The 27,432-nt window shown below is 38.7% G+C and overlaps 1 protein-coding gene across 1 annotated transcript in view; it reads right to left on the reverse strand.

The window, feature by feature from the left end:
- MDN1 (midasin AAA ATPase 1) overlaps positions 1-27,432 on the reverse strand; it is a 93,037-nt gene that overhangs the window by 7,292 nt on the left and 58,313 nt on the right. Inside the window, exons 60-94 of the mRNA XM_059467727.1 lie at positions 27,162-27,376; positions 26,681-27,062; positions 26,389-26,498; positions 24,595-25,291; positions 23,472-23,633; positions 22,504-22,777; positions 21,311-21,546; positions 20,550-20,645; positions 20,219-20,313; positions 19,445-19,569; positions 18,234-18,380; positions 17,834-17,943; positions 17,316-17,389; positions 16,930-17,125; positions 15,322-15,478; positions 15,024-15,170; positions 14,476-14,602; positions 13,489-13,594; positions 12,363-12,478; positions 10,862-11,341; positions 10,116-10,342; positions 9,616-9,762; positions 9,224-9,396; positions 8,681-8,842; positions 8,413-8,550; positions 8,007-8,148; positions 7,608-7,780; positions 7,248-7,391; positions 6,472-6,604; positions 5,525-5,850; positions 3,892-4,053; positions 3,392-3,493; positions 3,040-3,241; positions 2,417-2,587; positions 823-980 (exon numbers count right to left, since the gene is read on the reverse strand). Coding sequence (XP_059323710.1) covers positions 823-980; positions 2,417-2,587; positions 3,040-3,241; positions 3,392-3,493; positions 3,892-4,053; positions 5,525-5,850; positions 6,472-6,604; positions 7,248-7,391; positions 7,608-7,780; positions 8,007-8,148; positions 8,413-8,550; positions 8,681-8,842; positions 9,224-9,396; positions 9,616-9,762; positions 10,116-10,342; positions 10,862-11,341; positions 12,363-12,478; positions 13,489-13,594; positions 14,476-14,602; positions 15,024-15,170; positions 15,322-15,478; positions 16,930-17,125; positions 17,316-17,389; positions 17,834-17,943; positions 18,234-18,380; positions 19,445-19,569; positions 20,219-20,313; positions 20,550-20,645; positions 21,311-21,546; positions 22,504-22,777; positions 23,472-23,633; positions 24,595-25,291; positions 26,389-26,498; positions 26,681-27,062; positions 27,162-27,376 — 6,612 coding nt within the window. The remainder of the gene's footprint in view (positions 1-822; positions 981-2,416; positions 2,588-3,039; positions 3,242-3,391; positions 3,494-3,891; positions 4,054-5,524; positions 5,851-6,471; positions 6,605-7,247; positions 7,392-7,607; positions 7,781-8,006; positions 8,149-8,412; positions 8,551-8,680; positions 8,843-9,223; positions 9,397-9,615; positions 9,763-10,115; positions 10,343-10,861; positions 11,342-12,362; positions 12,479-13,488; positions 13,595-14,475; positions 14,603-15,023; positions 15,171-15,321; positions 15,479-16,929; positions 17,126-17,315; positions 17,390-17,833; positions 17,944-18,233; positions 18,381-19,444; positions 19,570-20,218; positions 20,314-20,549; positions 20,646-21,310; positions 21,547-22,503; positions 22,778-23,471; positions 23,634-24,594; positions 25,292-26,388; positions 26,499-26,680; positions 27,063-27,161; positions 27,377-27,432) is intronic.

The following is a 27,432-nucleotide window of genomic DNA, read 5'->3' on the forward strand; positions in this document are numbered from 1 at the left end:
GTCCCAGTAACTTCTCATTCCTCAAGAAGCAGCAGCTGTCCCACTGGTCACCAGCTGCACATTTAAGGAAGGGAGAAAGAACAGAAATGGAGCAGATTTCTCTCTTCTTCCTTCTGCTGAAAGGTGAGAAGCTGCACTTTTCCCCCAGCTGCCTCTTTCCCTTCCCCTTTAAATGGCGCTGCAAGAGCTCCCTCTCCTGTTCCACATTTTGCATGCCAGTTGGAAAAAAACTACAAAGTTCAAAGCCACAATTATTCTGACAACATGACAACACTTGCACTCAGCAGCCTTTTTCCAAAAAGCTGAAATACTTGGCATTAGGGTAGAAATACCGAGTGGAGCTGGCACACAACCTTTCTGTGTTATGCACAGAAACAGTAAAATAGCACGCTCTAAGTATGTACTTAGGACACCATACTATAAGAATGAAAGGTCAATCCTTCTAAAAAGAAAAACACACACTGAAAATATTTTTATTTTATCAACTGCTTATCCCCCACCAACTGCTTCTATCCCATAGGTCTTTATGATAAAATGTGCTTTTTCACAGAAGTTTGCACTGGAAAACTATGCTACAGAAAGCTCTAGGATCTTCTAGGCCATGGTATTTTTGGATTGAGACATTAATAAAAAGCTCAAAAAGATTCTACAATACCTACAATCAGCTGTTATAAAGAAGTATTATATTAATGCATAATGACTGAATTGGCTGGAAAAAAGTAATTCTAGTCTTTTGCATTCACAGAGTTTCATTAACACAGGTCAAACAAAACCATTGTTTTCTCCTGCTGTAGCTGAAAGGAGACAGACTGGGTATCCTACCTGGGGAATGTCCATCAGGAACTGGTGGGCTGTGTGTATGGTCGAGTCCTTGCTTCTCTCTGGCTTCTCTTCAGCCACCTTTGGTAGTTTTTCTGGTGCAGAGTCATTGACATCCTCTGACTCAAAAGTCTGGAGCTCTGGCTCCATGTCACTTGGTCCTACAATCACAAAATTAATTACTGACTTCATGGGTCAACATAATACAAGAAACAATATTGTATCTGTCTCTTTCACAGAGCATCTCATATGCTTTGTACTGCAGCTGACATTTCCTTCTAAAAGAAGTGCCAAATTTTAAGACATTTAATTCTAGGAATGGGATGAATACATCTTGCAACTCACTGGAACAGAAAACCATGCATTTCCTAATGCAAATTGTTTTTCTGTCTTGTAAACTTCTTGCCAAACAAAGTAATAGTTAACAGATATTTGACACCTGACAGTTCCAATGGTGAAGTAAATTTACTGACTCTCATAGTCTCTATGGCAGAATGATAGGAGGTATAAAGTCATATGAGGAGTCAGAAAACCATCATTAAAAATCTTTGCTGATCTTTTACTCTCTGATTTTTTTTAAAGAACAGCTTTCTATAAATCAAAAATCAATTTACAAATAAAGGAATGGACTAGAGAGTTTGTTTCATTACTGTTTCTACTGTACTATGATATTTAACAAATAATTTCTTAAGAACTATTCTAAAGGAGATAAAGAATGATGTTGTAGGACGTTTCAAAGACCAGTTTTTCCAAACATAGTTAGAGAATCATGTGGAAAAACAAGTAGACTGATTACATGCACACCTGTACCATAAATAGAGTCTAGCAAGAGATCTAAGTGATTAAAGCTCAAGGGAGTGGGAGGCAAGAATGTAAGCTTGTAAAACTTGTCTCCCCTCTCCAGCCATGCTTTCTGTTGTTCAAGAAGAAATCTGTTCAAAATTCCAATCTATGATGTCATTTACCTAGATTCATCAAAATTACAATTTCTATTGCAATTGGCAAGAGATACTTCTACCTAGCTTTTTTTTTGAAGGCAGGGTGGGGTGTGTGGCTGACAAGTCAGACCTACCTTGTCTACCAACTACTGCTGTTAGCTGCTCAGTTTTGTTCCCACTTCAGAAAGAAGGCAGTGAGAGTTTGATGCTACCTCACCAGATGTTGTTCAGACCAGCTCCTCAACTTCTTGCTGGTTTGATTTTTTGTTTTTTTTTTGCCAAAAGTTATACATAAAACAGTTGAGTTATGTGGTGCTGATGGCGGTGACACTGGAATGCATTGTTAAATGCCAATTAATTAAGTGAATTGGCACTGTGTTGAACAGCAGGGAAGTGTTTGCTTTTTATTTCTTCAAAGTGGTGGATAAAGATTAGAGCCCATTAACTTGAAAGAAAGCAGTAAACCTCTCTCTCAATCAGTTTAGCAAAGGCTAATGCTGGTTACTGGGCAGAAGTAAGAATACTGCTGCAGAGGAATCAATTTAGAGCAGGCATTCAGCCTTATGAAACATATCTACTACATGCAAATCTGAATACCTACATATACATCTAAAGATCCATATCAGCATGCATTTAGAATGCTTTACAAGTTAATGTACCAGAAGGTTCAGTGGCATTAGACTTCTTTTTTTCTGGTTTCAGCTCTTCAGTGTCTACTGCTCTGAGATCCTCATCTTCCATTTCTGTTTCCATTGCTGCATCTTCAAAGTCTCCTTCTTCCTTCTCTTCAGGAGGCATAAAAGGTTTCTCTTGCTCCTTGCTAGCTACATCTGCACAAAGACAACAACACTTGTGAACAGGAAAGTGGAAGGAGAGGTAGTAAAGTTAAAAAAAAAATTGCATTCTGAGGCCACTGTGTATCAATTTCAGTGAACTTAGAAGAGATCTGAGGCTCAAACCCCTGTTTTATCTTTCATTCTGGTGCGCCGTGTTATGTCAGTAAGCTGTTGCCTTGATTAGCTGAAGTAAGATTTGAAAAGAATAGATTGTAAAGATATTAAGATAAAATTTATTTTTAAAGCCAAAAATCAGTATTTTCAGAAGTGTTACTGTTGGTTAGAGTCTGACTGCACTGTAGCATTTATTGTAGTGAAATGGTGTGGCACCTTTAACCAAAGCAAGATAACTTAAGAAAGCAAACAGGGGAAACTACAGCAAAAACAAGTGTTTCACGATTTGATTCTGCAATGACAACTCTTTACCCCCAGAAATCCCACTGTACCATATGTCTGTGCATCATAGTGTTCAGAGCTTTGTTTAATATGTTCAAATGCATCAGCCTCCTCCACGTTTTGTTTAGGCTGAGCTGCATCCTGCTTTGCTTCACTGCTGGATTCCATGGTTCTCAGTCGCTTGTGGATGCGTTCATTGTGATCTCCCATCGAGCGCTCGTTGTCTGCCTGGCCAGGTTTCCTCTTGAAACTCTGAAAAGGAACAAATTAACACCGTGACCTTCCAGAGAGGTGTAACCCACCACTAATGAGAACTGTGCTCTGACAAGGAGAAACTGAGTCCTGACTATTTGCTGGTCAATATTAAGACATTTAAACAAAAATTTAAAAGAAGAGACCAACCTGTGTATTTTTTATGCTTTGCTTCTGAGAAGCCATCCGGGCCATGCGTGTGGATTCATGGCCTTCTGACTGATTTGCACTTGAAGCTCCAGTTCCACTTTCCTGAAAGAAAAAAAAAAAATTTCAAGTGTAACCAAAAATAGAAAAACTACTGTAAACAAACTCCAGATGTTAAACTGCCGTGCTTTGCTACTTTCTGTTCTGAATGACCAATGGCTCATAACTGCAAGTATAATTCTTGTGGAGAGCAGACAAGCCACTTCTACAGTTCAACAATTATCCCAAACTTATCTTTACAGCAATGAAAGTGCTGGGTATCTACATGGTCTTTACGGTTTTTTTCAGTGAATTTACAACTGGTATAAACTAAGGTCTTATACACAGTTCTTAAAAACTATGGCAGCAGTTCCCTGATTTCAACTTGAAAACACAATTTAGCATTGTGAAAACACAATTAACAAATTTAGCATTTTTAACTCCAACACTTCCACATAATTTACCTCTTTAGACTGGTCTCTTTCTGAAGCCTCTCCAGCCAGCTCAACAGCACTGTCACTCTGCAGATTTTCTTGCCCAGTCTGCCCTTGTGTTTCATGCTCCATTCTTTCCTCAGCCTCAGGGATCTCTTCATCCATCTCTGAATTACCTTTATCCTCCTCTTCCTGAAATAACATCAGATTATTTTAACATTCTAAAAAACACTGAGAACTGTGTGTTACTGAAAGGCACTTAAAGACAAATACAGTTATAAGACACAGTCAGGATGGCCTAACAAAGGGGAAGGCCCGTTTAACTGGATAGCCCTTCTGTGATGAGGTCACCAGCTTAGCACATGAAGAGAAGGCAGTGGATGTAGTTTTTCTGGATTTTTAGTAAGGCTTTTGGACACGTTGTCCAGCTGTGGGATGAGTGGATTCACAGTATGCTGGGTGGATTCTAGGGCTAAAATAGTTGTAGTGAATGAGATTTCATCTTGTGACAGTCACCAGTTCCTTGGGTTTCAGCTCCAGGACTAGTCCTGTTTAATGTATTTATCAATGATCTAGATACAGGAGTTGAATGCTCCATCAGCAAGCTTGCTGATACAAACTGGGAGGTGCTTTTATCCTCTCTTGGAGAATAAAAGGCCCCTTGCAAAGGAGTTTAGATTGATTGGGGCACTGGACTATGATTAATTTGAAATTTAACAGGTCCAAATGCTGGATTCTGCACCTAGGATGGAATAACACTGGGCTCAAGCATAGAGGGAAGAGGAGTGGTTGGAGAGCAGCCCTGCAAAGGGATCTGGGGATGCTGGCCCACAGCAGGCCCTGTGTGAGTGAGCACTGAGCCCTGGCAGCCCAGAGGGCAATCCCCATCCTGGGGTGCATCAAACACAGCAACACCAGCTGGTCAAAAGAGGTGCTGAATCCACTGTATTCAGCATTGGTGCAGCCTCATCTGAGTGTGGTGTGCAGTTCTGGGCCCCACAAGTTAAGAAGGATGTGAAGGTCCTTAAATGTGGCCAGAGGAGAGTAACAAAGGTGGTGCAAGGGCTGGAATGTCCTATAAAGAGCGGCTATGGACTTTGGGCTTGTCTAGTTTGGAGAGAAGGAGGCTGAAGGGTGGCCCCATTGCTCTCTACAACTTCCTGAGGAAGGGACATTGAGAGAGAGGTGCTGATCCCTTCACCCTGGTACCCAGTGATAGGATGCATGGGAATGGTCATTAGGAGTTTAGTATCACTTCTTTACTGACAGGGTGGTCAAACACTGGAAAAGGCTTCCTAGAGAGGTGGCCAGTGCCCCAGAGCTGTCAGTGTTTAAGAGGTATTTGGACCATGTGCTTAATAAATATGCTTAAACTTCTGGTCAGCCCTGAAGTGGTCAGGCAGCTGGACTAGATGATCACTGTAGGTCCCTCACGACTGAAAAAGTCTGTTCCACTCTAACACAAGGCCAAGGAGGCAGCAGGAACACTGACAGCAGAAACACATGCTTAATAAGCAGTTCTTAGTATCTTGATGAAGACTCTCACTGTGTCTATTCAATGTCAAATTTGTTTCAGAGTATCACACAGCACATCCATTTCTTAAATCTCGTATAAGGCAATTAAAAAAAAAAGAAAATCACACTTTTATTTATTACACTGTACCTGAGGTTGAAGGCCTTGGTCTTCATTAGGGATTCCCTTATCTTCAGCAGATTCCTTTTTTTTCTCATCAGGTGGTTGCGACTCTTCCTCTTCTTCTTGTGCATCCTCAGTGTTCTCTGCCTTTTCTTCTTGATCGTGATCTTGATCTTCTTTATCTCCTTCATCTTCCTTCTCCTCTTTATCTTCAGAAATGCCTTCTTCAGCTGCTTTTGCATCTTGATCATCTCCTTCTGTCTCACCAGTATCCTCTGCATTCTGTTCTTCTTTCTTCTCTGCCTCATTTAAATCCATAGGTTTCTCATCTATTTCAAAATCATTCTCTTCTTCTGGATAAAAAAAAAAATCAGAAAGGTATATAAAACTTTCAGTGAAGTATAGAGACAGTGAATATTACAGGTATTTGGTATAAAACTGCCCAGCCTGTCAAAAACCCATAAAATACTCAGTTCTATACATAGAATCTGTGTTTTCTATAGCCAGATAATTCCTTTAAGTCACAGCTGATTTCTAGGTAGCAGTACAACAGGATGAATTCCTAGTAACTTCCTTTAACCTAATATTCCTGAAAGCAAATTGACTTTCGAGAGTACAAATACTTAGAAGTATAATAGAAGAAAAATGAAACCACAAAAGCAACTGGACAATTAACTAAGGAGATTCCAGCCTGAGTTAGGCTGTATCACTTGGGCACCATGAAAAGCATGCTCCACAGTGTGCATGAAAGGGAGGTAAAGAAAAATGTTGTCATGCTGAGTTCTTGTCTGGCCTGCATTTGGTGTGTTGGTATTTGGATGCACAAATGAATTTGTAGCTTACTGGTGGTTACACTGAATCCTACCACCATCTCTCTCCTTTCTGTAGACAAAAAGGGTTCATGATCTGATCGTCCCCCCAGCCCGCTTTCACGTGGCTTTCATCTGGGAATCTGTAGAGATTTTCAGCTGTACCTTCCTCCTCCTCATCATCACTCTTCTCATTACTCTCCAGGTTCAAATTATCAGGCAGGTCCAAAGGTTCAATTTCAGGCTCCTTTTCTTGCTGGCCATGATAAGGATCTACTTCATTGTCATCATACTCACGCTGTCAGCAAAAGAATGAGGGAAACAATAACAGGCACGGACTAAGTGTGAGGATAAGCTAAGATTAGAAACAAGATCCTACTCTCCTCCCTAGGACAAAGACATACTGGATACAATATCACATTTTGATCAGTTAAAAGTGGATTTCCAGTGGTACACATAATCATGCATAAGGAGCAGAAAGATTAATTTCAGCAAATACATTTACATAAACTGGTGGTACTTACAATCACCATGTTTTGTGTTCCAAAGCCAATTTTACTAGCTGAAACATTCTAAACAGAATATGCACTCTTGGAGATGCTAAATGTACTCTTGCATACTAAGGTGTTTCTTTTGCTAAACACAACAGAATTAGATTTTTGAAGCTTTGTCCATCAAAACATCAATTCAATGTAAAGCCTGTTTTGGCAGCTATTACAAGTTCAGCTATTACACATTCCAGAAATCCTTTCTGGAATATGAATCAGAAAATAAATGTGTATTATAATGGATACAGTATGGTTTACTTTTAGCTCTGAAATGAACTTTTTTCAGGGTGCTTCACTATTAAAAAAAAGCCTTTCAAATTCTCAGAAACATGGTATGAGCAACAGAGTGTGGTTTAACAGTAAGATACTCCATTTAGTCCAAATAATTTTTACCTCATCAATCTGTTCATGGATTTTCTCTTTATTTCCACTGTCCTCTTCCTGTTGCTCTTTTTCCTCATTCTTGGGAGGCTTTTTTTTATTATCCTTGTTTCCTGTCCCCAAGTTGTCATCTTTTGCAACAAGCTCTGAATCCTCCTATTAATAAATCCAAAAGAAGCTCAATTAACTTTATCCACTTTTCAAAGTCTTAGTGACATCATCTCCTACTAAAAAAAAAAAGACAATACTCAACAGAACAATTATCCCCTTCTAAGGCAAAAAGCTACAAGAGCAATTGCCATCTAGGTCACATTAAGTTAGCAGAGTTCAATTCCTTTGATACTTTTCCCCCCCCATCTTGTTCCTTATTACCTCATCCATTCCTGGTCCAGTTTCTTCTGTTTTACTACTAGCATCTTCATCATCATCATCATCTTCATCATCCCCCCAGAGCCTTTCATCTAGTTTATCATCAGCTTCAGCATTATCAAGATTGCCCATCTGCTTATCCAGTTCTTCCTCTTCATCTGAATTTTCCTCATCTTCTGTGTACAGTTCAGAATGTGTTTCGGTACAGAAGAGAGAAAGATGTTTTGTTAACTTTAGAAGCAAATAAGCAATCATACTTTGAACCTAAATTTTATCACCACATTCAGTTTAATTGATATAAGCTGCAAAGGACACACATGCACATGTTATAGGAAAACATCAACCATTACTAAACTGATCTATAACTTTTCTTGTAAGTTTGCCATAATGAAAGAACCAAACCTTTTTTCTCCAATTCTCCATCATGCATCTTTCCTTCAAAGTCTTCAGACATTTCAATTGCATTGTCTTCTCCTTCAATGTCTGGTTTAGAATCTTGATCCTCTTTCTCCTTCTCTTTCCCTTTTTGATAATTGTCTTCTATCTAAATCAGTGGTAAAGCAAAAATTACAATTAATCTTGCCTATATATTAAAAGCTTCACAAGCATATTAAAACACACAAAAACATATTGTGATATTAAAAGTATCACAACAAGATCATAAGCTGATAGGCAAAAATAAAAGCCAACATAAATAGGAGATTGAAGATAACTTTGTGTTTCTTTTTACCTTACACATCCACGTCATGGATTTCAAGAGCTTTTTCAGTTTCACTTCAAGTAAACAAGATCAGCCCCAAACACTTGCCTGATCTTCACTTTCTATTTTGTCGCTCACATCCTTCTTGCCTTCCCCTTCTCCAATACCACCATCCTCATAGTCATGAAACTCTGTTGCTCCCTCTCCTGCTTCTTCTTCAAGTAACTCTTTTGGCAAACAAAATCCCTGCAAAGGTGAAGAGAAACTCAAAATCTTCCTCAGTAGTAAGTACATTTTTCAGCTTAGTTTCTACTCAAGACTTTTACACATTAACTATATGCTTGCCATAAAGCCACTGTTACCTCTAATAACTTACCTTCAGAGCAAGCTCTGTAAAAATGCTGGTTAGAACAGAAAGCAGCTTTCCAGTACTCCTGTGAGATGCCAGTGAAATAGTGAGGTAGAACAGGATGAGGTCTGAATATTTGCAGAGCATGGGCTTTAGGCGCACCAGCAAATAGCAGGACTGGTTGAAGAACTACAATTAAAGCAAAAAATCAGCGGTCAGTCATTACTTGTACTTACTGACATGCACCTCCAGAGAGGCTCATGACAGTGACTGAAAACATGCTCAAAGCAGAAATATCAGTAGGTGAGTTTAAGTACTAATTCTAACGTTTCTGGAGCTTTTCCTAGATTTTTCACAAAAACTTTGTCTTCTTACTACAGGAATGTTTAGATGTTTAGCTTTTGCCAGACACTACAGAAGACTACTTTTATTTGTCCCCAGTTTCTCACATGCTTCTAGTTCTAAGGCACTGGGCAAGAAGAAGCAATGCACATTTAACCCCCAAGTAGTTACAATTCCAAATATCTCAAAACTCCTAAGCCAAGAAACTCATAAAAAGAAAAAATTTACCTTATGTTTATATGAAGTGCAGTCTTCCCTGTAAGATTTCAGGATCTCCAGGAGTTCTGAAACACCTAAAATTGCCTTCTGCACATGTAAAGCCTCCAAATCAGCAGACAGATCTTGATCCAAAAGTTTAGTTATATGTCCAGCTTTAATCACATCAAGTAAGGCCGCATCCTCTTTGTTTTCAAACACATAAAAATATGGAGATCAAATCAGACATTTTTAGAATGTTATAGCAAGCAATCTAGAAATAGCCACCCTGTCTAAATACACAATTTCTATTACAATAGTAATTTCCTTGTGTATTGGTACCTCTGACATACACTGTTTAAAATATTAATGTTTGCATGGTTTAAACTCTTCTGCTCCCTACTCAAGTACATTGACAAACTTACCATTTTCCTCTGAAGATTTTTCTTCCTCTTTTCCACCTTCCTGTTTTCTCTCTACCAAACACTGAACAGCATACAGAACAGCATGGATAACAGTTTCCACTTTTGTTGAGAATTGCTCCACAAACTCTTCATCCGACTGTTGATTTCCTTTTGAACATAACACAGGCAGTTTTACATGCTTGTAAACATCAGATTACAGGCTCCTATGTTTCCTTTATGCAAGGACAAATGACAGCACTATGCAGCTTTTACTATACAGTTCTACCAAAATCTCCTTGTTAATTGTAACCTACAATTATGGTGCAGGATCCATCACTAATAGAGATGGTAAAAAAAATTCTACTGCACAAATAAAGTCTGGACTAAATTTTGCAAGTTTTAATTTCATGAAGTTTTTGGATATCAGAAGGAACACAGGGCCACCTTCAGCAATAACCAAACTAATAAATTCTTGTGTCTTTACCAACATTATGAATCAGGTAGAGAAAAATTATCCTCACCAGTGCAATTTGACACAGGAGCAAGAAGCTGTGTTCTCCAGGCTGTGAAGTGTGAAGATGTGTTATTAACCTCTTCTTGTATATACTTCAGGCTCTTGATTAGGGCAATCTGATTTGCAGCTTCCATGTCTTGTCCATTTGGAAGAAACAGGGATTCTATGCTTTGTAACTGGGCTGACACTTCCAGCAAACAACTCACAGCTGATGTGCAAACTTCAAAGTCTTTCCTGCAACAGAAATACCATAATACTGAAACAAGAACAAACAATCCAACTTCAGATTAAGCCTTTTCTTGGTCATGGATAAGGGAGAGGCAGCATATCTTCATCCTGAATTTAGTAAGTAAAAGATTTGACAAAAAGCTTATAGTCACACTTTGAAGCAGAGAGAAAATTAGAAGAATATTATTAAATAGGCTACAAACTTATTTTAAAATGAAAATCTCTTCATTAAATTTGTATTTGAAATTCACCTCATTAGCTAAGGATCTATGGGGATAAAATCCTGAGAGACCAAAGACAAAGTGGGAAGCTGAGACAGAAATTTTTTTCACTTGTCAAGGGAATGGGAGAAGACATACATTTCTTAAAGAGTCAGGCACTGCATTTTGCAAAAAAAATGAATGGAAAAATGTTTGAGGAGCACCTGAACCCACTTTTGAATATATGCATAGGCAAAAATTTTCAAAAATTACTTCACACCTACTATGTGAACATAAAGAAGAGATGTTCATGTGTAGGACTCACCAGGAATAAAAGGAGGTCTCACGTGACTGTTGTCTTACTCTGTCCACCTCTGCTTTCACGGCCTTCACATTTGCTGTCATTGCAGTCAGTTGTGTAGCTACCTGCAGCCACAACTGATCCTTATTCCTCATCCTGCACCCAGGAGGCAACTGCTCAGCTGATACTGGAGACAAGTGCTTTAGATCTGAGGGAATCAGGTCAGGTATTCCTGCAAGAACATCTCCCATTTCAGGGACTGAACTCTGAGCAACGTTGGGTTTCACATCGCTCCTTTCACTGTCACTGCTCTTGGCTGACTCTTCTTTTGGGCAGCACTGGAGAAACCAAGACAGCTCCTCGAGAGCCATCACACACTGCATGCAGAGCTGCTGCAGTCTGTCTGTCCAGCATTGAATACTGTCTTGAGGAGGAAATGCTGCATTGTAGTCTCTGCCAGCAGTCAGCCTAGAATCTATCTCTTGTATACAACTCAGGAGGTTCCTAGTAAAGATGAAAGAAAGAGAAGGTAAAATCACTGAGTCTTAAGTTGTACTTCATTTTTAAAAGCTATATCTTTAACTAAAATTTTTTTTTAAAAATCTAGCTAATAACTTCTCCTGGAAAGACTAAAACAATAGTTTGTTGGGTTTTTTTTAAACGTTGGTTAATTAGTGATTTTTTTCCCTCCCTGAATTATGAAATACTACAAAGCCCTGGAAATCTGATTGTTATGAAAGCATAGTAATGCAGATAAATGTCCACAAAGTTTTACTATTTCTGTGACTGTAAAGCTAAGAAGTTTGTTTAGTTGAGGTTTTCTGTTTATTCATTTTTTTTCAAGTTTCCTGGCCTCACAATAAATTTTGCAGCAGTAATCTCCAGTCCAGAATTCCTTCTCTGTACAAAGGTGCTAGCTCATAACCTGACTTCTAGAAGTTTTATGGACTAGAGTGCTAAGCACAAATATGCTCAACAAAGGTGTCATTTGCAATGACTCTGATGACTCAAGCAATGAAATAAAAGATCACATAGAGTAAGAAAGATTCTTACACACTTTTCCTTTTACAGTTTTGACACAATATCCAGTATGTCCCACCTTTCTAGAATTTTTCTTTGTAAGCTGTTGATGTTTTATTTATTTTGGCTCAAAATACCATCCAGATCATTTATTTGCCCCAGGTCAAGCCAACAACTTGAATGTAAACAAAATTAACTTAGGCCAATACCAAATGAGAGATATAACAATCTGTAAGATTAATGGTTTAACTGTGTAATTAACTACAGAAATTAGTTCACATATATGCCTTACATGTTCTACAAAATTATTCTGATTCCAAAATAGTGGCTGCAGTGATAAGATAAACTTAGATCTTTCCTATCTAGGCTTGAGAGGAGAAGAAATATTGGGAAGCAGAGGAAAAAGCTGTTACTTTCTTCTGCCTTATTTTCCATCTTTCTTGAACTGATCTGCTTACTGTCAAAACTTCTTGCCAACAATTTAACATTGGAAGATGGAAAATACCTGAGTAAGATCCACTGTTCTGTGAGTGCAGCAAGAGATCTCCTCTGTCTCACAAGCATCTGCATGAGGTGTGCAGTGAACCCTTTGCAGCGTTCAATGCTGCCCAGTCCAATATCCTAAACAAAACAGAGACAGAAAAGGTGAGAGGGGACAGTTAGATGAACAACGAGACAACAGCATCTGTGTGCCTCCATTTCACTCAGCAGGCTGAAAGATTATGGTTTAATTGAACAAGCCTTATAAAATTTGCCTTTCAAGTAACTTCTGTAACAGTCACTCACATTAGATTTCATTCCACTGCAGCAATTCTTATCAGGAATTCAGTTCCAGTATTAAATCTACCTTATACAAATAATGATTAAAATCTGAAGAAGTACCAGCCTAAATGCTTTACATTCATGACCAATGCTACAACCATTCATTTTACCAGATATGACAATTATTTTCACTCCTTTCATTAGAAGTGGACACATCTTAAAGCTCAGAATAGATGGTCACAACACAGAGCATAACTGATCACAGCCACATTCCACTATTTGTATCTATTATCGGGTGTGACTTTGATACGATCATGTTGTAAAACAAGAGGTAAAGCATAGTGAGAGGAAGAACATCTGGAAGAGGTGCTTTATTACTGAAATTTTGGAAAAGTTGTTCTGGTATGGCAGAGCTCATTTGTCTGTTCTACTGGTTTTAGACCAATCTTTGGTCTAAAAGATTGAGTCTAAAAGAGACACAGACTCCTGTTACGCCCAATTATAAATATCAACTGATTTCTTCAAGAACATTGGACAACATTGGGATTATTTTCCTTACAAGTTTGGATTCAGCATTTCATGAGTTTCTTCATGCACAAAAATGAGGCAATTAGGGATCTGCTGGGATGAAAGATAATGTACACTGAACAGATCATTAACTTCTTTCCCTAAACCAATTTTGTCCCTACAGAAAACAGCAGGTTTCAACATGCTGCATTTAATGAGAGCTACAAAAGTGTCATATTTAGTATCACATCACACAACACAGCGTTATCTCCCATCACTTTTTTACCACACTGAAATTTCAGTCCAAGCTGGTAAATGAAGTTAACAGAACTAAGATTCTGGTTTTTCTTTGCTGGTTTTACCTTGGCAGGTGCTAACAAGGCTGTCTGGAGCCGTGAGTGACGTGCAAGTGACCGATAGAAGTACTTCTGGCACCCATCCCAGGCAGAAGAAATCTCTGTCAGCAACCTGGCAGAGCACAAAGAGTATGGTATTAAAAAAGTACCTCAGCATGCTGGAGCCACCACATCAGTTCTTCAACCCAACAGTTTTGCTTGAAATCTGTTGTTTAGAAAATGCATCGATCTTTCAATTCTGCATTTTATCTAAAAATATTCTAGTCTTAAGAAAACATTTGATTTTAAAAATAAATTCTAAGAAAACCCTAAGCAACAGCAGCAAGATCTCTATCTTTGAATACCATTTAATGCTTTCATAGTGATATTGTTTTTCTTGCTCCCCATGCAGCTAAATCCAGCTTCATACAGAAGCCTTTCTTTTCACTCTGATACATAAACTAAATGCTTACATCCCAGGACAATAACCACCATGTCTCAATGACAAAAAAGCCCTTGTTGACAGAAAAACAGTTAAAAAAACCTGAAAAAACATCTTTCCCCTAAGAAAACTTTTCCAGTAATGCCCACATTGAAGTATATGTATTTTCTCCTGAAATATCGCATTATTTAATGAAGACAAAACAATGAAGAAATCCCTGAAAACCACAGTTCACTTTCAATAAAATCATTAGCAGTTTATGCTCTAATATACTGCTAGCAAAGCATCCCAGGCAAGGCTGGACAGTGGAGGGCTAACTGAAATCTAATTCATGGAAAGAATGAAACTAAGGGAACAGTTGGTAAAGTGCAAATATAGAAAAAAATGAAATTAAAAAAGCCCCGAATCCTTGCTCAGTTGTACATACCAAACTGAGATGTAATGGGAGGGAATATGCAAAATCCTAAATGAATTACTGTTGAGAAACCCCAGTCTAAATCAACATGCCATAAATTCCATATATTACAGCTGCAATCCACCCAATCTGAGGGTGAGAAGTCCTGGGTACATACGTGGTGTCCAGCTCATGTGTGCAATCCACGGCAGCCAAGGCACTGCGCAAGTCCAGCGGACGGAGGTACAGAACTTCCTGGCAGTTTTCTGAGCGGGACCAAGACAGACCTTTCCGGTATGACAAACCTGGAACGGCATTTCAGCACACACCCTTTGATGCCCTTGTGTTTTGTATGAAAAATGTCACTCACACAGTTGGTAGTAAGACATCAAATGTTCTTATTTTGACAAGTCTTTGAACATGCTGCAAGTTTTGTAATGTAAGAACATGTTGTAGCTCAGCTATCTTGAGCTGAACAACACAGCTGAAATAAGACTAACACAGACCTGTGTACATTAAAGACTTTTCACTGCCCCATGTCCTTTAAGAAAGCTGAGTTAGGGATCATTTTTAAGATATGAAAAGGCTGATGAATGAGTAAAGGTGTAAAGTGTAAAGGTGTTACCTTACATCATATTATGGTGGGTTTAGATATATTGGCAAAGATAGTAAAATACTCAAGAACTCTGTACTTTTAAACCAAGCCCATTTTTAGTGGAAGCTCACCTGTTTTAGCAAGGCTTTTAAAGAGATCTGACAAAGCCCGTTGCTTTTGCATCTGAATATGCTTTGCCTCTGATTTCTGCTTCTCCTTAGTTGCTGTCTGATCAAATGTTAAATTTTGCAGTTCTGCTACAGAAACAATAATACCACCTGTATAGAAGACAACAGACAAAGGTATGAGATTTAAATTTTCATGTACGCAAAGCATTCTCTAGGAAGATATATCTGCACTTTTTTCCTGACTTGTTCCATTTATGGCAGAGAAGTCAACTGTGGTATGGACATCACAAGAAAACCTAACCTGTGAACTGGTCGAGATTTTCCACCAGGTTTAAGAATGAATTATTTTCTGTAACTGATGTACACATTTTCTTCATTTTCTTCGTCAGCTTAGACAGACGATACTGAAGAGAATCTGTATGAAATGTGATGACACCCTGACATTCTGGGAGTGCCTTCTGAAAAAAAATGGAAGAAAATTATACACAAATGCTCACAGCTCTTGTTTGATCCCTAGGAGTAAATTGCTTTTAAAAAGGGCTCAATTCTGCATTTATCTGAAACCCCAAAACATGTTCATGTGATTCTTTCATCAGTTCAGCACCAACACTTGAGAAAAATCGTAACACATGTATGTCAGGCAGGCATTATTTCTGAACATTCAAGTGATCTTACTGTCTTAGATGTTTGTCATTACCTCTATGAAAAAAGTAGTCATTGCTTCAGGTCAGCTTCCTCTGCCTTCCAAGCTTAAAGGTATTAACCTAAATCACTAATGCCCCCAGGGTGTCAGGTAAGAACACCTTCACTCACTTTCCACTAGACAACAAAAACAGTGTGCAAGTAGAAATTATTAAATAACGGAATTAATTCCTCAGCATATCCAAAGCTTTTCAATTTTTTTTTTTGTTCAAATTTTTTTTGTTCAATTTCAATTGTTTGCATGCATCTTCTTTAAGGAATGAAGACAACATGGAGCTGCAAGAAGTGAAACCAATAACCCTGTTAACCAACAGCAACAGGCTTACAAATCACCCACTAATAAACAAAAACCTCAATCAATCAAATACATTAGATTTGCATTAAATTTCTGCCTCCTTGCTTTAGCCTCCTGTACAGGACTTTAGCAAGATCAGCCCTCCTCCTAGTCTGAAAAAACAGAACAAAGCTGAGGGTAACTCAGCATTTCCCACTCACCACCAAATTCTGATGAGTTATGATTGTCTGTCTTCTTGCATCTTGTTAATAAAAACTAATGATATGAATAGGAATCTCTTTCAGGAAGAAAATTAGCTGACTTCCTCTCTGAGCTGGGCAAATTATTTAGAGACATAGTAAACTGAGACTCTCTGGAACAGGATTTACCATGCATCAGCTTGTCCAAGGCAAATGTTCACAGTCCACAAACTGTCAGTCAAGAGCAAACGTGTCAATATAGTGCATTCCCTTATTAGTATCCAAGCCAAAAGTGATTCAGTATTTAATCAGACCTCATATGCACACAAATCCTACAGCTACATCATTATTTGTTTGGGTCCTTTTTTAGAAAAAAAGGGTAATAATAATTTCAACTCCCAAGCTATTGTACTTCACTAGTAGAGAAGTAACAAATTGCTGCAGACGCTATGTAAGCAAATGGGAGATGAGATGTGTAACAGCCTCATCTCTGTGTATCAGACACAGATACAGTGCCAGATCAGTACAGACCATGCTTGTCATCCCATGCTGCATTCCCACCCATCTGCAGTGTTGCATAACACTGAACACAAGTAAGACCAAAAAAGTTTATGATATATTCAAGAGATCTGACACTTACATAAGATTTTCCTGCATTAATCAGTGAAAAGCAATGTATAGATGAGAACAGAGAAACTGTTCTTCCCACACTTAGAATAACTAATTCAGTCACCTTGGTAACATCTGTTCTAGCAGACAGAACCTTTCTCAATGTGTTGTTTAGCCTCTGAATTTTGGTTTCTTTGTCTTCAGACTCTTCTTGCTTTTGCATGCAGTCCAGCTGCTCTTCCTTACCAATCTCCACCAAGGCAGGCTGACACGGCTCATCCAGAACAACTTCAAACTTCTTCATGAATTTAAAGAGAGTTCTAATTACCAAATGAAAGGAAAAAAATTACTGGCTTTTGTAATCCTGGATATCTCTCAGCTGCTGGAAATAAATGTTTTCACTGTGTTGTGAGCAGAAGAAACATTTCTGCATTCAAATGTAACATTATAGAGAAATCATTCAGAAGGAAGGTTTCAAAAAGGGGAGCTTTATTTTAAGTTCTGACTTACCTGCGTATTTTTTCAACTGATTGCTTTATAGCCCAGAAGCTGACATCATTCCACCTGGAAATCTTCACAAATTCCTATTAGGAAAATAAATAATCAATGGGATTACTTATGTAAATGAAATGAACTATTTCTACATCAAAGATGATCTTTAAACCTTATCAGCTATGATGATCTGGTAGCTTTAAAATGCCAAACATTTCAGTAAGTGAGCAAATTATTGCACAGGCATCTTATTAACAAAATATTTGCACTGCATAAAAACTGCTGCATAGCCAGATGTTGTGAAATGAACAGGGGCTTCATCCCTGGGTAGAAACCTTCATGGATAAACGGGACTGATCAAGCATTAAAGCTTTCAATCAAACCCTCCCCCACCTCAAGAATTAATTCTTACCAAAGAAAATGTTTAGTAGGGATTTCAGGGGCTAACAGAACTATTATAGACAAATTCAGATATTATCTGCTCTACTGTTTCTTTGGTTAGACTGATACATTGTCTGAGCCAAGTCTCCTTTTACCTTAAGTTCCTTTTCTATGGGCTGACGAAGTTCAGTGATTTTGGCCTCAACACACTCTGAAAACTGCTTATAGTAATTGTACAGATTCCACAGGATGCTGCACAGAACATCTAGAAGGGAGAAGGGACAGATAATAACAATAATAATCATCATCATCATCCTTTTTTTACAAGAGGGCATTTTTCAGTATCATTACAGTAAATAGATCACAGTACTTTTTGGAAGCTTAGCAACACTGAAAGCTGGGATAAATTGACCAGCAGGAAAACAGTAAAACAGCTCTATTGGCTTCTGTTCTATTTCTGAGCTCAGTGACCTGTCTGGAAAGTCTGGAACACCTGATGGCTGAATACTGGGATGCTGTAGAGGTAACTCATCAGAGGTAATGCTAACAACTTACCCCTTTCTGCTCCTTGAGGCATCAGCAAGACATGGCAGTGGAAAACCAGCAGTGTTTGGAGCCGTGCCTGAAACTCTCCCAGAGTAGAGCCTTCAATGAAAGCCTGCAATGTGCTGACCAGAGTTTTCAGATCCATTTGCTCAGTTCCTGAACATTGCACCAGAAATTCAGAAAGAGAGAGAAAACAAAAAAAACCCTTAAAATATCTACTTGAAAATTGTTGTCTGGTCTTTATAACTTTCAACTGAATATTGAGTCTCAATTAGGAAAAGTTCAAAACAAAACAGGAAATGGGCAGAGAGGGGAAGAATTCTGATTTAATAAGTAAAACTAACAGATGAGACGCTGGAAGAAAGAAAAGGGAGCAAGAAGCAGCATTAAGATAGTGACTGAGAAGGTCACTTATATGTTGAATTTCAGAACCCATTGAGTATTTACAGCATACTTGCTATTCCCTATGAATGAATGGCTTTTTCAGTCATGATAAGCAACAGCACAAATAAGTCACTGCCAGTTCCTTAATTCCTCAAAGTCATGAGGACAGAAATAGAGCAGAAGAATGTAGTAGAGAATACAGTGTCTTTAGGGTATTACCTGTGGAAGAAGACATGTTGTCTTCTTGGAGATGTAATAAAACTGAAGGATCTGAAGCTCATCAAGTGCATTAAGTAGTCATGAGATTGGAAACTTGGCCTCAAGCCAGGATACTGCTTTCATCTTTACAATTCCATTAAATTTGGGGGAGGCAAGGTGCTGCCCCTCATTCCCCTATTTTATGTAACATGAACACGTGCAGACAGATTTGCTAAGAACAGTATGTACCAAAATCTACTTTAAGAATTCTTTAGGCTTTATACAGAATGTATAAAGGTGCCTTTTCCAGTTGCAGATGAAGGCCTCCTACCCTCCAAATCTGTTTGAAATGTTTGTATATGCATGATATACAGCTATCACATTTGTACTTTCTTTTAGATGCTTTGTACAGACATCTTTTCTTTACATCACAACACAGGCCCTATGAGCCACAAGTAGTTTCACAAATATATACAAAGTTCACTGCATATGGAAAACCCTACACAGTCATGGAATTTACTGCAGGGCAAAGAACTATACCTGAAAGTGCATTATCAAATTCTGGCATTTAGGATCTTAATCATACATCCTTAGTAATTACTAGAATAAATTACATTAATTTTAAGGCCAGCACTTACCTTCTGTGTTTGCCTCTGTCTGTTCTTGAACATACTTCTCAATCATCTGATAGATTGAGAACCAGCGCTTTGTGGATTTCTCCACATGCTGCTTCATAATATTGTCCAAACTGATTGACCAGCAACTAGAAATAATAAGAAAAGGGAGAGATAAATCAAAAATATAATGGGTACTTTGGGTTCAAAACAAGTAAAATTTGTTTTCTGTATCTATTAAACTAATGGAAAATTTAGCAGGATGAAAGAACCTGCACATAAGCTTAATATATACAATCAATTTCTGAGGATCACTGTTTTTCTACCATTATTAAATATGAGAGAAGAAAAAAAGAGAGACAGGTTTAAAAGTTTATTTTCTCAGAAATTGAGGCAGACTTGTGGAATTCCTGATTGTGTCACACTGTGGCTTTAAAAATTTCATATGGTCTTAAACAGGAGACTAGACAATAATTTTTAAGGACAATTTAATGATGATTATTAAACAGAAAAAACCTTGCAGGCTCAGGAAACATTTGGATGAAAACAGGAGAGCACTGGTAAAATATTGTTTCTACTTCTCCTGAGGCAAATACATAGAGTCACCACAGCCTAGACACTCATTCTGATCCACTGCAGCTCCTCATTGGTGGTCTCTTGCCCTCACATATTTTCACCATGACAGATACACAGAAGGATGTTCCAAAATGAAGGCAACACTGTATTGGAATGTGCCTCCATGTGGAGATGAAAGCTTACAGTATCTAAGGAAAAGCAGCATGGAAGGACAATCCTTACTTCAACTCCAGCCTGCGCCACTGAATGATCAGCTGTGTGACCAGATCCAGGTGCTTCCGCAGGGACAAGGCCCGACTGGCGTTCTCCTCCCAGTCCTAGAAAAGAAAAATTCCCCTTCACACAAGGCAGAAATGAGTCACTGCTTGGCAAAACTCATTGCATTACTCTGGATTACTGGGTTCCTGCTCTTTAAACTTTCAGCATGGAGCAAGTTCACTTCCCCAGATCCTGACAAGCAGACAGTTTTCATGTACTGTTTGTCATATAGTACCAAATATAGGTAAGGAAACATAAAAGAGAAAAATGAACTTTCCCTTAGACTTCTTCTTACCTGTGCCTTTGCAAGAAGAATTTCCAAGCCATTCAGAAACTTTGAGAGAGGACTAGAAAGTGGAAAACTCCGGATTCTGTCCATCACAACTAACAGCTGCAGAACAAAACCAAAACCATTCAGTAGATGCACTTCACCAGAAGAAGCCATGAAATTCAATTAATATCTATGAGCATAACTGACCCTCACAAGAGATAAGATTTTTTTTTTCTTTTTTACACATTTTTAAACTGTTTTCTCAATTTAGTATAAGATCACTAGGAGTTCAGTAAGGCCAATGCACTTGGAAGGCAGCACAAATTACATAAGGCAAAGAGCTCATCTGGAATCTGAGTTTCTACATTATCCCACAAAATGTAACCTGAAGACAACATAGATGCTGTAAGAGGGACTAAAAATAATTATTCTAAAGCATTATGAAAGCAACAACTTCAGAAGAAAACTGAGTAGAAGCAGCAAGACCTCAGGGATCTTTGAGCTATGGCAGACTGAAGACTGCTTAAAACTCTAAGTTCAGACTTGGCAGAATTCCACTTAACATTTCATGATTAAAATATAACAGTTATAATACATACAGCAATACCTATACCTCTTATGAATAAACAGGTATGACTTCAAAACATCTGCATGAGTAATACAACATCTGTGCAAGCATATCAATGTGCATGCACATGTCTATGCATATCTATACACATATTCACACATAAATGCAATCCTAAAATGCTCCAGTTTCCCCCAAATATTTGTTGAGGTGTTTTTACCTGCACAAGTACAGGATGCTCTGGCCACTCCTGCAGTAGCCCATTTATTTCTTTAGCAAAATTGTCAAGCACAGGTTGGCACTGTCGGACTTGCTGAACATTGGGATGCTGATAGAAGTCATAAGGGCCATCTTGCTGCAGCACAAGATCCGAAGTCACTTCCTCAAAAAAGGTATTGTGGAGAAGAGTGCTCAGCAGAAGTTGGCTTCCCAAAAGACTGTCATTCATTTCAGCACCTAGGAAGCAAGTAAGGAAGACATCACACACACTATTAGTTCTTTTCTCAGTTGAATAGATAAAGTTAGGGGTTTTTTTCCCCCCAGTATCCCAAGCCTTAGCATGTTATCTTTTACAAAGACATAAGACTATACCACTGGAACAATGAGATGGAGTATGGAACACGAGACATACTTAGAGTTTATATTCTCTATTTTATCAGATTTTCTATGAAAGTACAAGGAGTGTTATAAAGACAGGCTGTAATCCTGTCAGAAGAACAGACTGTCTGTATATAAATTTACATCAAGGAGATAATACTAAAAAGCAAGACTCACTGGAAAAGTAATCCAACACAAAAAATTAATCCCACATACATTATGGCTCAGGTGCAAACACAAACATAAGGTACTGTAGAAACAACAGCCCTTATCTGCTTCATCTTAACTGCACACACACCTAGATCAGAACTGAAATACATAGCTGTGCTTTAACAAGTGATGATTCTGAGTTTTCACACATTGTTTAAAAAATTTACACATCAAGTTTTTGCAAATTCATGGTGGAAAAAAACCCTATACTTTTTTTCTTTTTACTTTATATACATAAGCTAAATTTAAAACAATTATTTAATGAATTTCACTGCAAAATTTACTTCTGAGAAATTTCTTCAAGTGCTTTATCTTCCACAGGACTATGCAGATCCTAAGATCAAAATTTCACTCAGTAGTCAATACATTTTTAAACTCTGTTGGTCTTCTATATTACCAAATGGAATTTAAAAATGCATAGAAGAATAAAAAAATCAAAGTATGCCATTCTGAACATGAGACAAATTCTCTGGAAAAAGAATTTTCTTTTTCGTGCATTTTCCCCGTAACAGGTGCATTTCATGACCTGTAATGTCATGAAATTATTTTGAAACAGATCTTTACAAATATAAACCAGCATATCTGAAATACTACTAGCAGTCTTACCAATTAAAGGATAGAATTGTGACACCAGGCATGCACCAGTCTGATAGCAGGAAATAAATGTACTGAAATAATGCTTGGCTTGATGAGAAGGCAGACTCTGTTGATACCACAGGGATCGAGCAAAGTTTAAGCACAACTGCTGATGAACCTTCATTACTGTTTGCATGGAGCTCTTGGACAAAAGGGCTCTGTCAACTTCCAGCTGATCTTCCACTGGATCTTCAGTTTCCATTTTTTCTTCTAAGCTTGGCTGAGCTGTGATATCTTCAAAGTCCTGCAAATTACATGATAATCAAAAATAAATTTTCATTTCTTCCTTTAATGCCTCTTCTCCCTATCTCCTCTTTTGCTTTTTTTGGCATTGCAATGACATGCTAATGATTTGCAGCTGGCACCATACAGAGAGACTGCCAGTCTGAAACTGAACACAGGTGTACAGAACATTTCAGGGTGTAACTACAGCAGGCAGGAGTGCAGTACAGTGAACCCTGGGCTGCTGCCAACTAAACCTCTTTGCAGAAAAAGCAGCAGCAGCTGTGTCTGCTGATAAACCACCTCAACACCCTGTGGTTGCTTGAGGACCTGAACCATTCCGTCCCAGCTGCTTTATTTAATCAAGGAGATCAGCCTTCTCCATACACAGTAGAACCTCAGATGACCTTACTTGCTAAACAAACAAAAATTCCAACTTTTTACAAGTAATTGTATTATCCTTCAGTTATATAATTTGGGATTATTCACCCAAAGCACAGTACAGTTCAAGCCTGGAAATTAATCCCAAAAACATTTTTCAACCAGAAGGTGAAATAAACCACAAGCACATAACTGAATACCTATCAAAATCTACCCCAATTTGGCTTTTGGTTGAAGGAAAAACTGCTTTATTCCTCATGTCATTTACAGCACTTATTTTCAGGAGCAATTTCAGAGGTAATTTTTGTGTTTCTTAACAGAGTTACAGCTATTACCTTTTCATGAAAAGGAAATCTCCTCCTGAATTCTTCTTCTTCCTCTTCCTCCTCGCTCCGTCCCTTCCCGTGGCTTTTACTCCTGTACCTGTACAGGCTGTGTTCCATTGCCTCCTGCTCCTGGGCACGGCGCTCCTGCTCGTCCCACTCGTTCACAATTGCCTAAGGAAACACAAAGCAAGATGCTTCTACACAAGTTAACATTTAACATCATCTCCTGTTCCATCAATGGGACAGCATCTATTTTGCTGGGCTCTTCCCTCCTCTGTGGTCTACAACAGTAGAAATCAAAGCCATCTAACATTTGTGAGTTACCCTCTTAACAAGCAAATGAGGAAAATGTAAAGACAATACCCAACAGAGTACTTGACCAAGTTCTGATCTCCTTTTTTAAACATTTAATAAAGAAACTCTCCACAAAGTTACCACTGGGGTGCATTTTTTTGTGTGTGTCCACCTTTGGGTTTTGTTGCTTGGGGCTTTTCTTACATAAATAAAATCTTTACTAATTATTACAGGCTATTGTTTTATGCCTTGATAAATTCAAACAAGTTAATCTAGTACACTAGATTATCTTTTACAATTAATTGGGAAAAAATTAGAAGATTTTAAAGAACATCATACTAATAATTATCAAGATATGGACTTCTAAAGATCATCTAATCCAACCCTTCTGCCATGGGCAGAGACATCCTCCACTAGACCAGGTTGCTCAAAGTCTCATCCAATCACTTACAAACACTTTCAGGGTTGCAGCGTCCACAACTTCTATGGACAACCAGTTTCTGTGTCTCACCATGCACATTTCAAAACAATTATTTTCATATCCGATCTAGATTTACTTTCTTTCAGTTAAAAACTCTTATGCCCTGTTCTACAAGCCTTGGTAAAAAGTCTCCTTCCCTCCTTTTTATAAACTGAAAAGCCACAACAAGGTCTCCTCATAGACATGTCTTCCCCCAGTGGAACAACCCCAGCTCTGTCAACCTTTCTTCACAGGAGGGGTGTTCCAGCCCCCTGATGATTCCTGTGGCCCTCCTCTAGAGCTGTTTTAGCAGATCCATGTCTTGCACAGGGCACAAGTTCAGAGCAAGACTCCCAGCCATGGGCATCCAGAGCTTACCCGACACAGATGTCTGAAGAGCTGCAGAGATTTCGGGTCCATCTCTCCTCTGGATAGTACATGGCATCGAAGGTGCAACAAAGCATTCACCAGGAGCTGCTCCAGAGTTAGGGAAGGCTGCTCACCTCCCTCAGATCCTCCCTCAGAGTGCTTCAGAGAGAACTTTTTAAGCCCATTAAGTACCCCAACTGAATTCACTGAGCATACAATTTCTGCCCGAGCAAAGTAAGTGGGGAAGGCCCGGCCCACAGAAGGAAATGCCAGCAGAGAAGTGAGGAGGTTGCTGAGGTCAGCTGGGCACACCGAGCTCTGCAGCGCTGCGCTCGCTTCAGAAGCCACCAAGCGCATGCCGTGCTGCAGCTGCACGATGGCAGCCTGCAGGGGAACGATGGCATCAGGGAACACTGCATACTCCTCTGCCAGGCGCTTCCTGAACTGATGGTGTGACTGTTGCCACGATGCCTCTTCATTTAACAGGTTCTGCACAGCCTGCAGTGATTTAGGTCTCTCTCCGCGGAGGAACTGCAGGAGGCGGGCGAGAAGGTCTTGGACTGAGGAAACCTGTGCTATGCTGCTGATGTACTGGTGAGCCTCCTGATACAAGCAATCATACAGAGGAGCTGCAGGCCTGAAGGCCTTCCTTCTAGAGAGACTGCTTATTTGTTCCTTCAACCTTTGCATTCTTTCATGCAACAGCCTGTTAAGAAATAACATTGACCGGTTCAGACATGGGAATATTTTTCATACGAACTTGTTTAAATAGATCTAACATAGCAGTTAGACACAGGAAAAGAATAAGCAGAAAAAACTCTGCTATTTTGTGTGAAACAACAAATAAGGAAAAAACAAGGTACAGCCACATTTAGCCCACACATGCAGATTTCTTCTCTCCTTGCCACTTCAACAAACTTCAAGTACTTTTTTCTTGCTACCTGACAGCTCTGTGAGCATTAAAAAAAAAAATATATTACCACAAGCAATTGGTAAAACTCTGCCATTCAGAACTTGCTTTCAATTATTATCATCTCTTTAAGCAGTAATATGGAACTACCAGAGCGTCTATATGTATAATAATGAAATAAAAAAATTCCTACTAAAAGTGGAAAATAAGGAATAATAGACAGTTGTTATCTTCATGTACACAGAACACACCTGGAAGGCTGCAGAAAGGAAAAAAGCTCTCTTGGCTTAAAATTTCCTCCTGAAGTTCCTCTGATAAAAAAGAACTACATAAAGCCCTAAACATAGTAACAGTGGCTACATATTCTAGTACCAACAGTGTACTCTACTCTGTGTGGTAAGAAATTTAATTCATCCACTGCAACACAGGCAAAGGCTATTGCAAAAATACATATATGTAGATTTCTCCCCAGTAAAAAAAGCTGAAGAAATTTGCAAAATTGCACTGGCACATATAATGGCCTTGAGAAACTACAATGATAGATAATTCATCTCATTTCAACTGACTGATAGTATTGTCACATTTAAGGAAAGTACTGTAATTTAAATGTATGGCATTGTTTTTACTTCTGGGCATGGTTTCAACTTCATCAATATATGATGGCCACTGCTTTAATTGTTCTATTTTCAGCAGTACAAAGTGTACAGACAATTCCTTACTGCAAGTAAGGAGCACAGCTGCTGCTTCTCTACCACCTCAATATGTAAATTGATACTTTAAAACCAGCAACTCTAGTTTCTGTAGAAAGAGTGAAAAACTGTAAAGCTTCAGAGCCTGAGCCCACAAAGATGACATGTCCACTTTAAAAGAGAGGTTCTGTGCCTGGGTGTTACCTGATATGGGGATGAATATAGTTGCTGACTGTTTCATCTTCAATACTTTTTCCTGTATGCAGCTGACATGAAAAATCATGTGTTTTCCATTCACACTCGAGCTGGTATAACTAAAAAGGAAAGAATAAGCCTTTCACAGCGGTTCTTATTTTAGTAACCAAGGAGGTACATCAACTTCTTGGACATTAGAAGAAGTTTTAACGGTATAGTTTAAAAATCATGACCAAGCCAAACTCCTCTGCATTGATTTCATACATAACAAAGGTAAAATCCAACTTGGCTTCATACTCACCTGTTCTTTTGAGTACTTGAGCTTGTATTCTCTTTTAACAGCTGGATCAAACCTGGTCTGTGGAATCCACATCTGGATCTGCACCAAGCCAATGCTCACCCAGAGGCTTCCTCGCCAAGCTGTCTCTGGTAACTCCTGAAGCCCTTCCCCATAGAACTGATGCAAGCAAGTGAGCAGAAGGAACAGGAATTCTTTAGGAAGTAATTCCTGATCAGTGATGCTTTCAAGTATCTTGAGAAGGTACTCATATGCAACAGGATCCTTGAGGTAGAGCTTCTCACAGCACTCCAAAAATTCTTCTTGAAGATCCACTGGAATCAGATCTACCAGGGCAGAGAGCAGTCTGCCTAGCATTATTCCTTGCAGTCTAGCATCTGTGTGTCTGGAGAAAAAGCAATGAGAAAACATTTACACGCAGTAAGCAACCTTCTGTAACATGCTTGATTTAAACAACAGATATATGGAAGAGAGGTCTTAATACCTAAAATCTGCTATTGAAGAGACAGCCAGGTTGGTCCACAGCGCTGTGCTGACTTTGTGAAGCTGCTGTGCTCTCTCCATCCATTCTCCCAGTGTTACATGGGATGATGACAAGACAGGAAGCCCACTCACATCCCACTGGCTTGTCTTGCTGCTGCTAGTTAGAATTTCAAAGAAGCACTTTGAGAAAACAGCTCGGGTCAAAATGCCTGGGCCCTGAATCAAGAGATTAAGAGTTAGATCATTCAGATGCAACTTGCTCTGACTATGCT

The sequence above is a fragment of the Ammospiza nelsoni genome, chromosome 3 (genome assembly GCF_027579445.1).
Source record: "Ammospiza nelsoni isolate bAmmNel1 chromosome 3, bAmmNel1.pri, whole genome shotgun sequence".
Classification (NCBI taxonomy): domain Eukaryota; kingdom Metazoa; phylum Chordata; class Aves; order Passeriformes; family Passerellidae; genus Ammospiza; species Ammospiza nelsoni.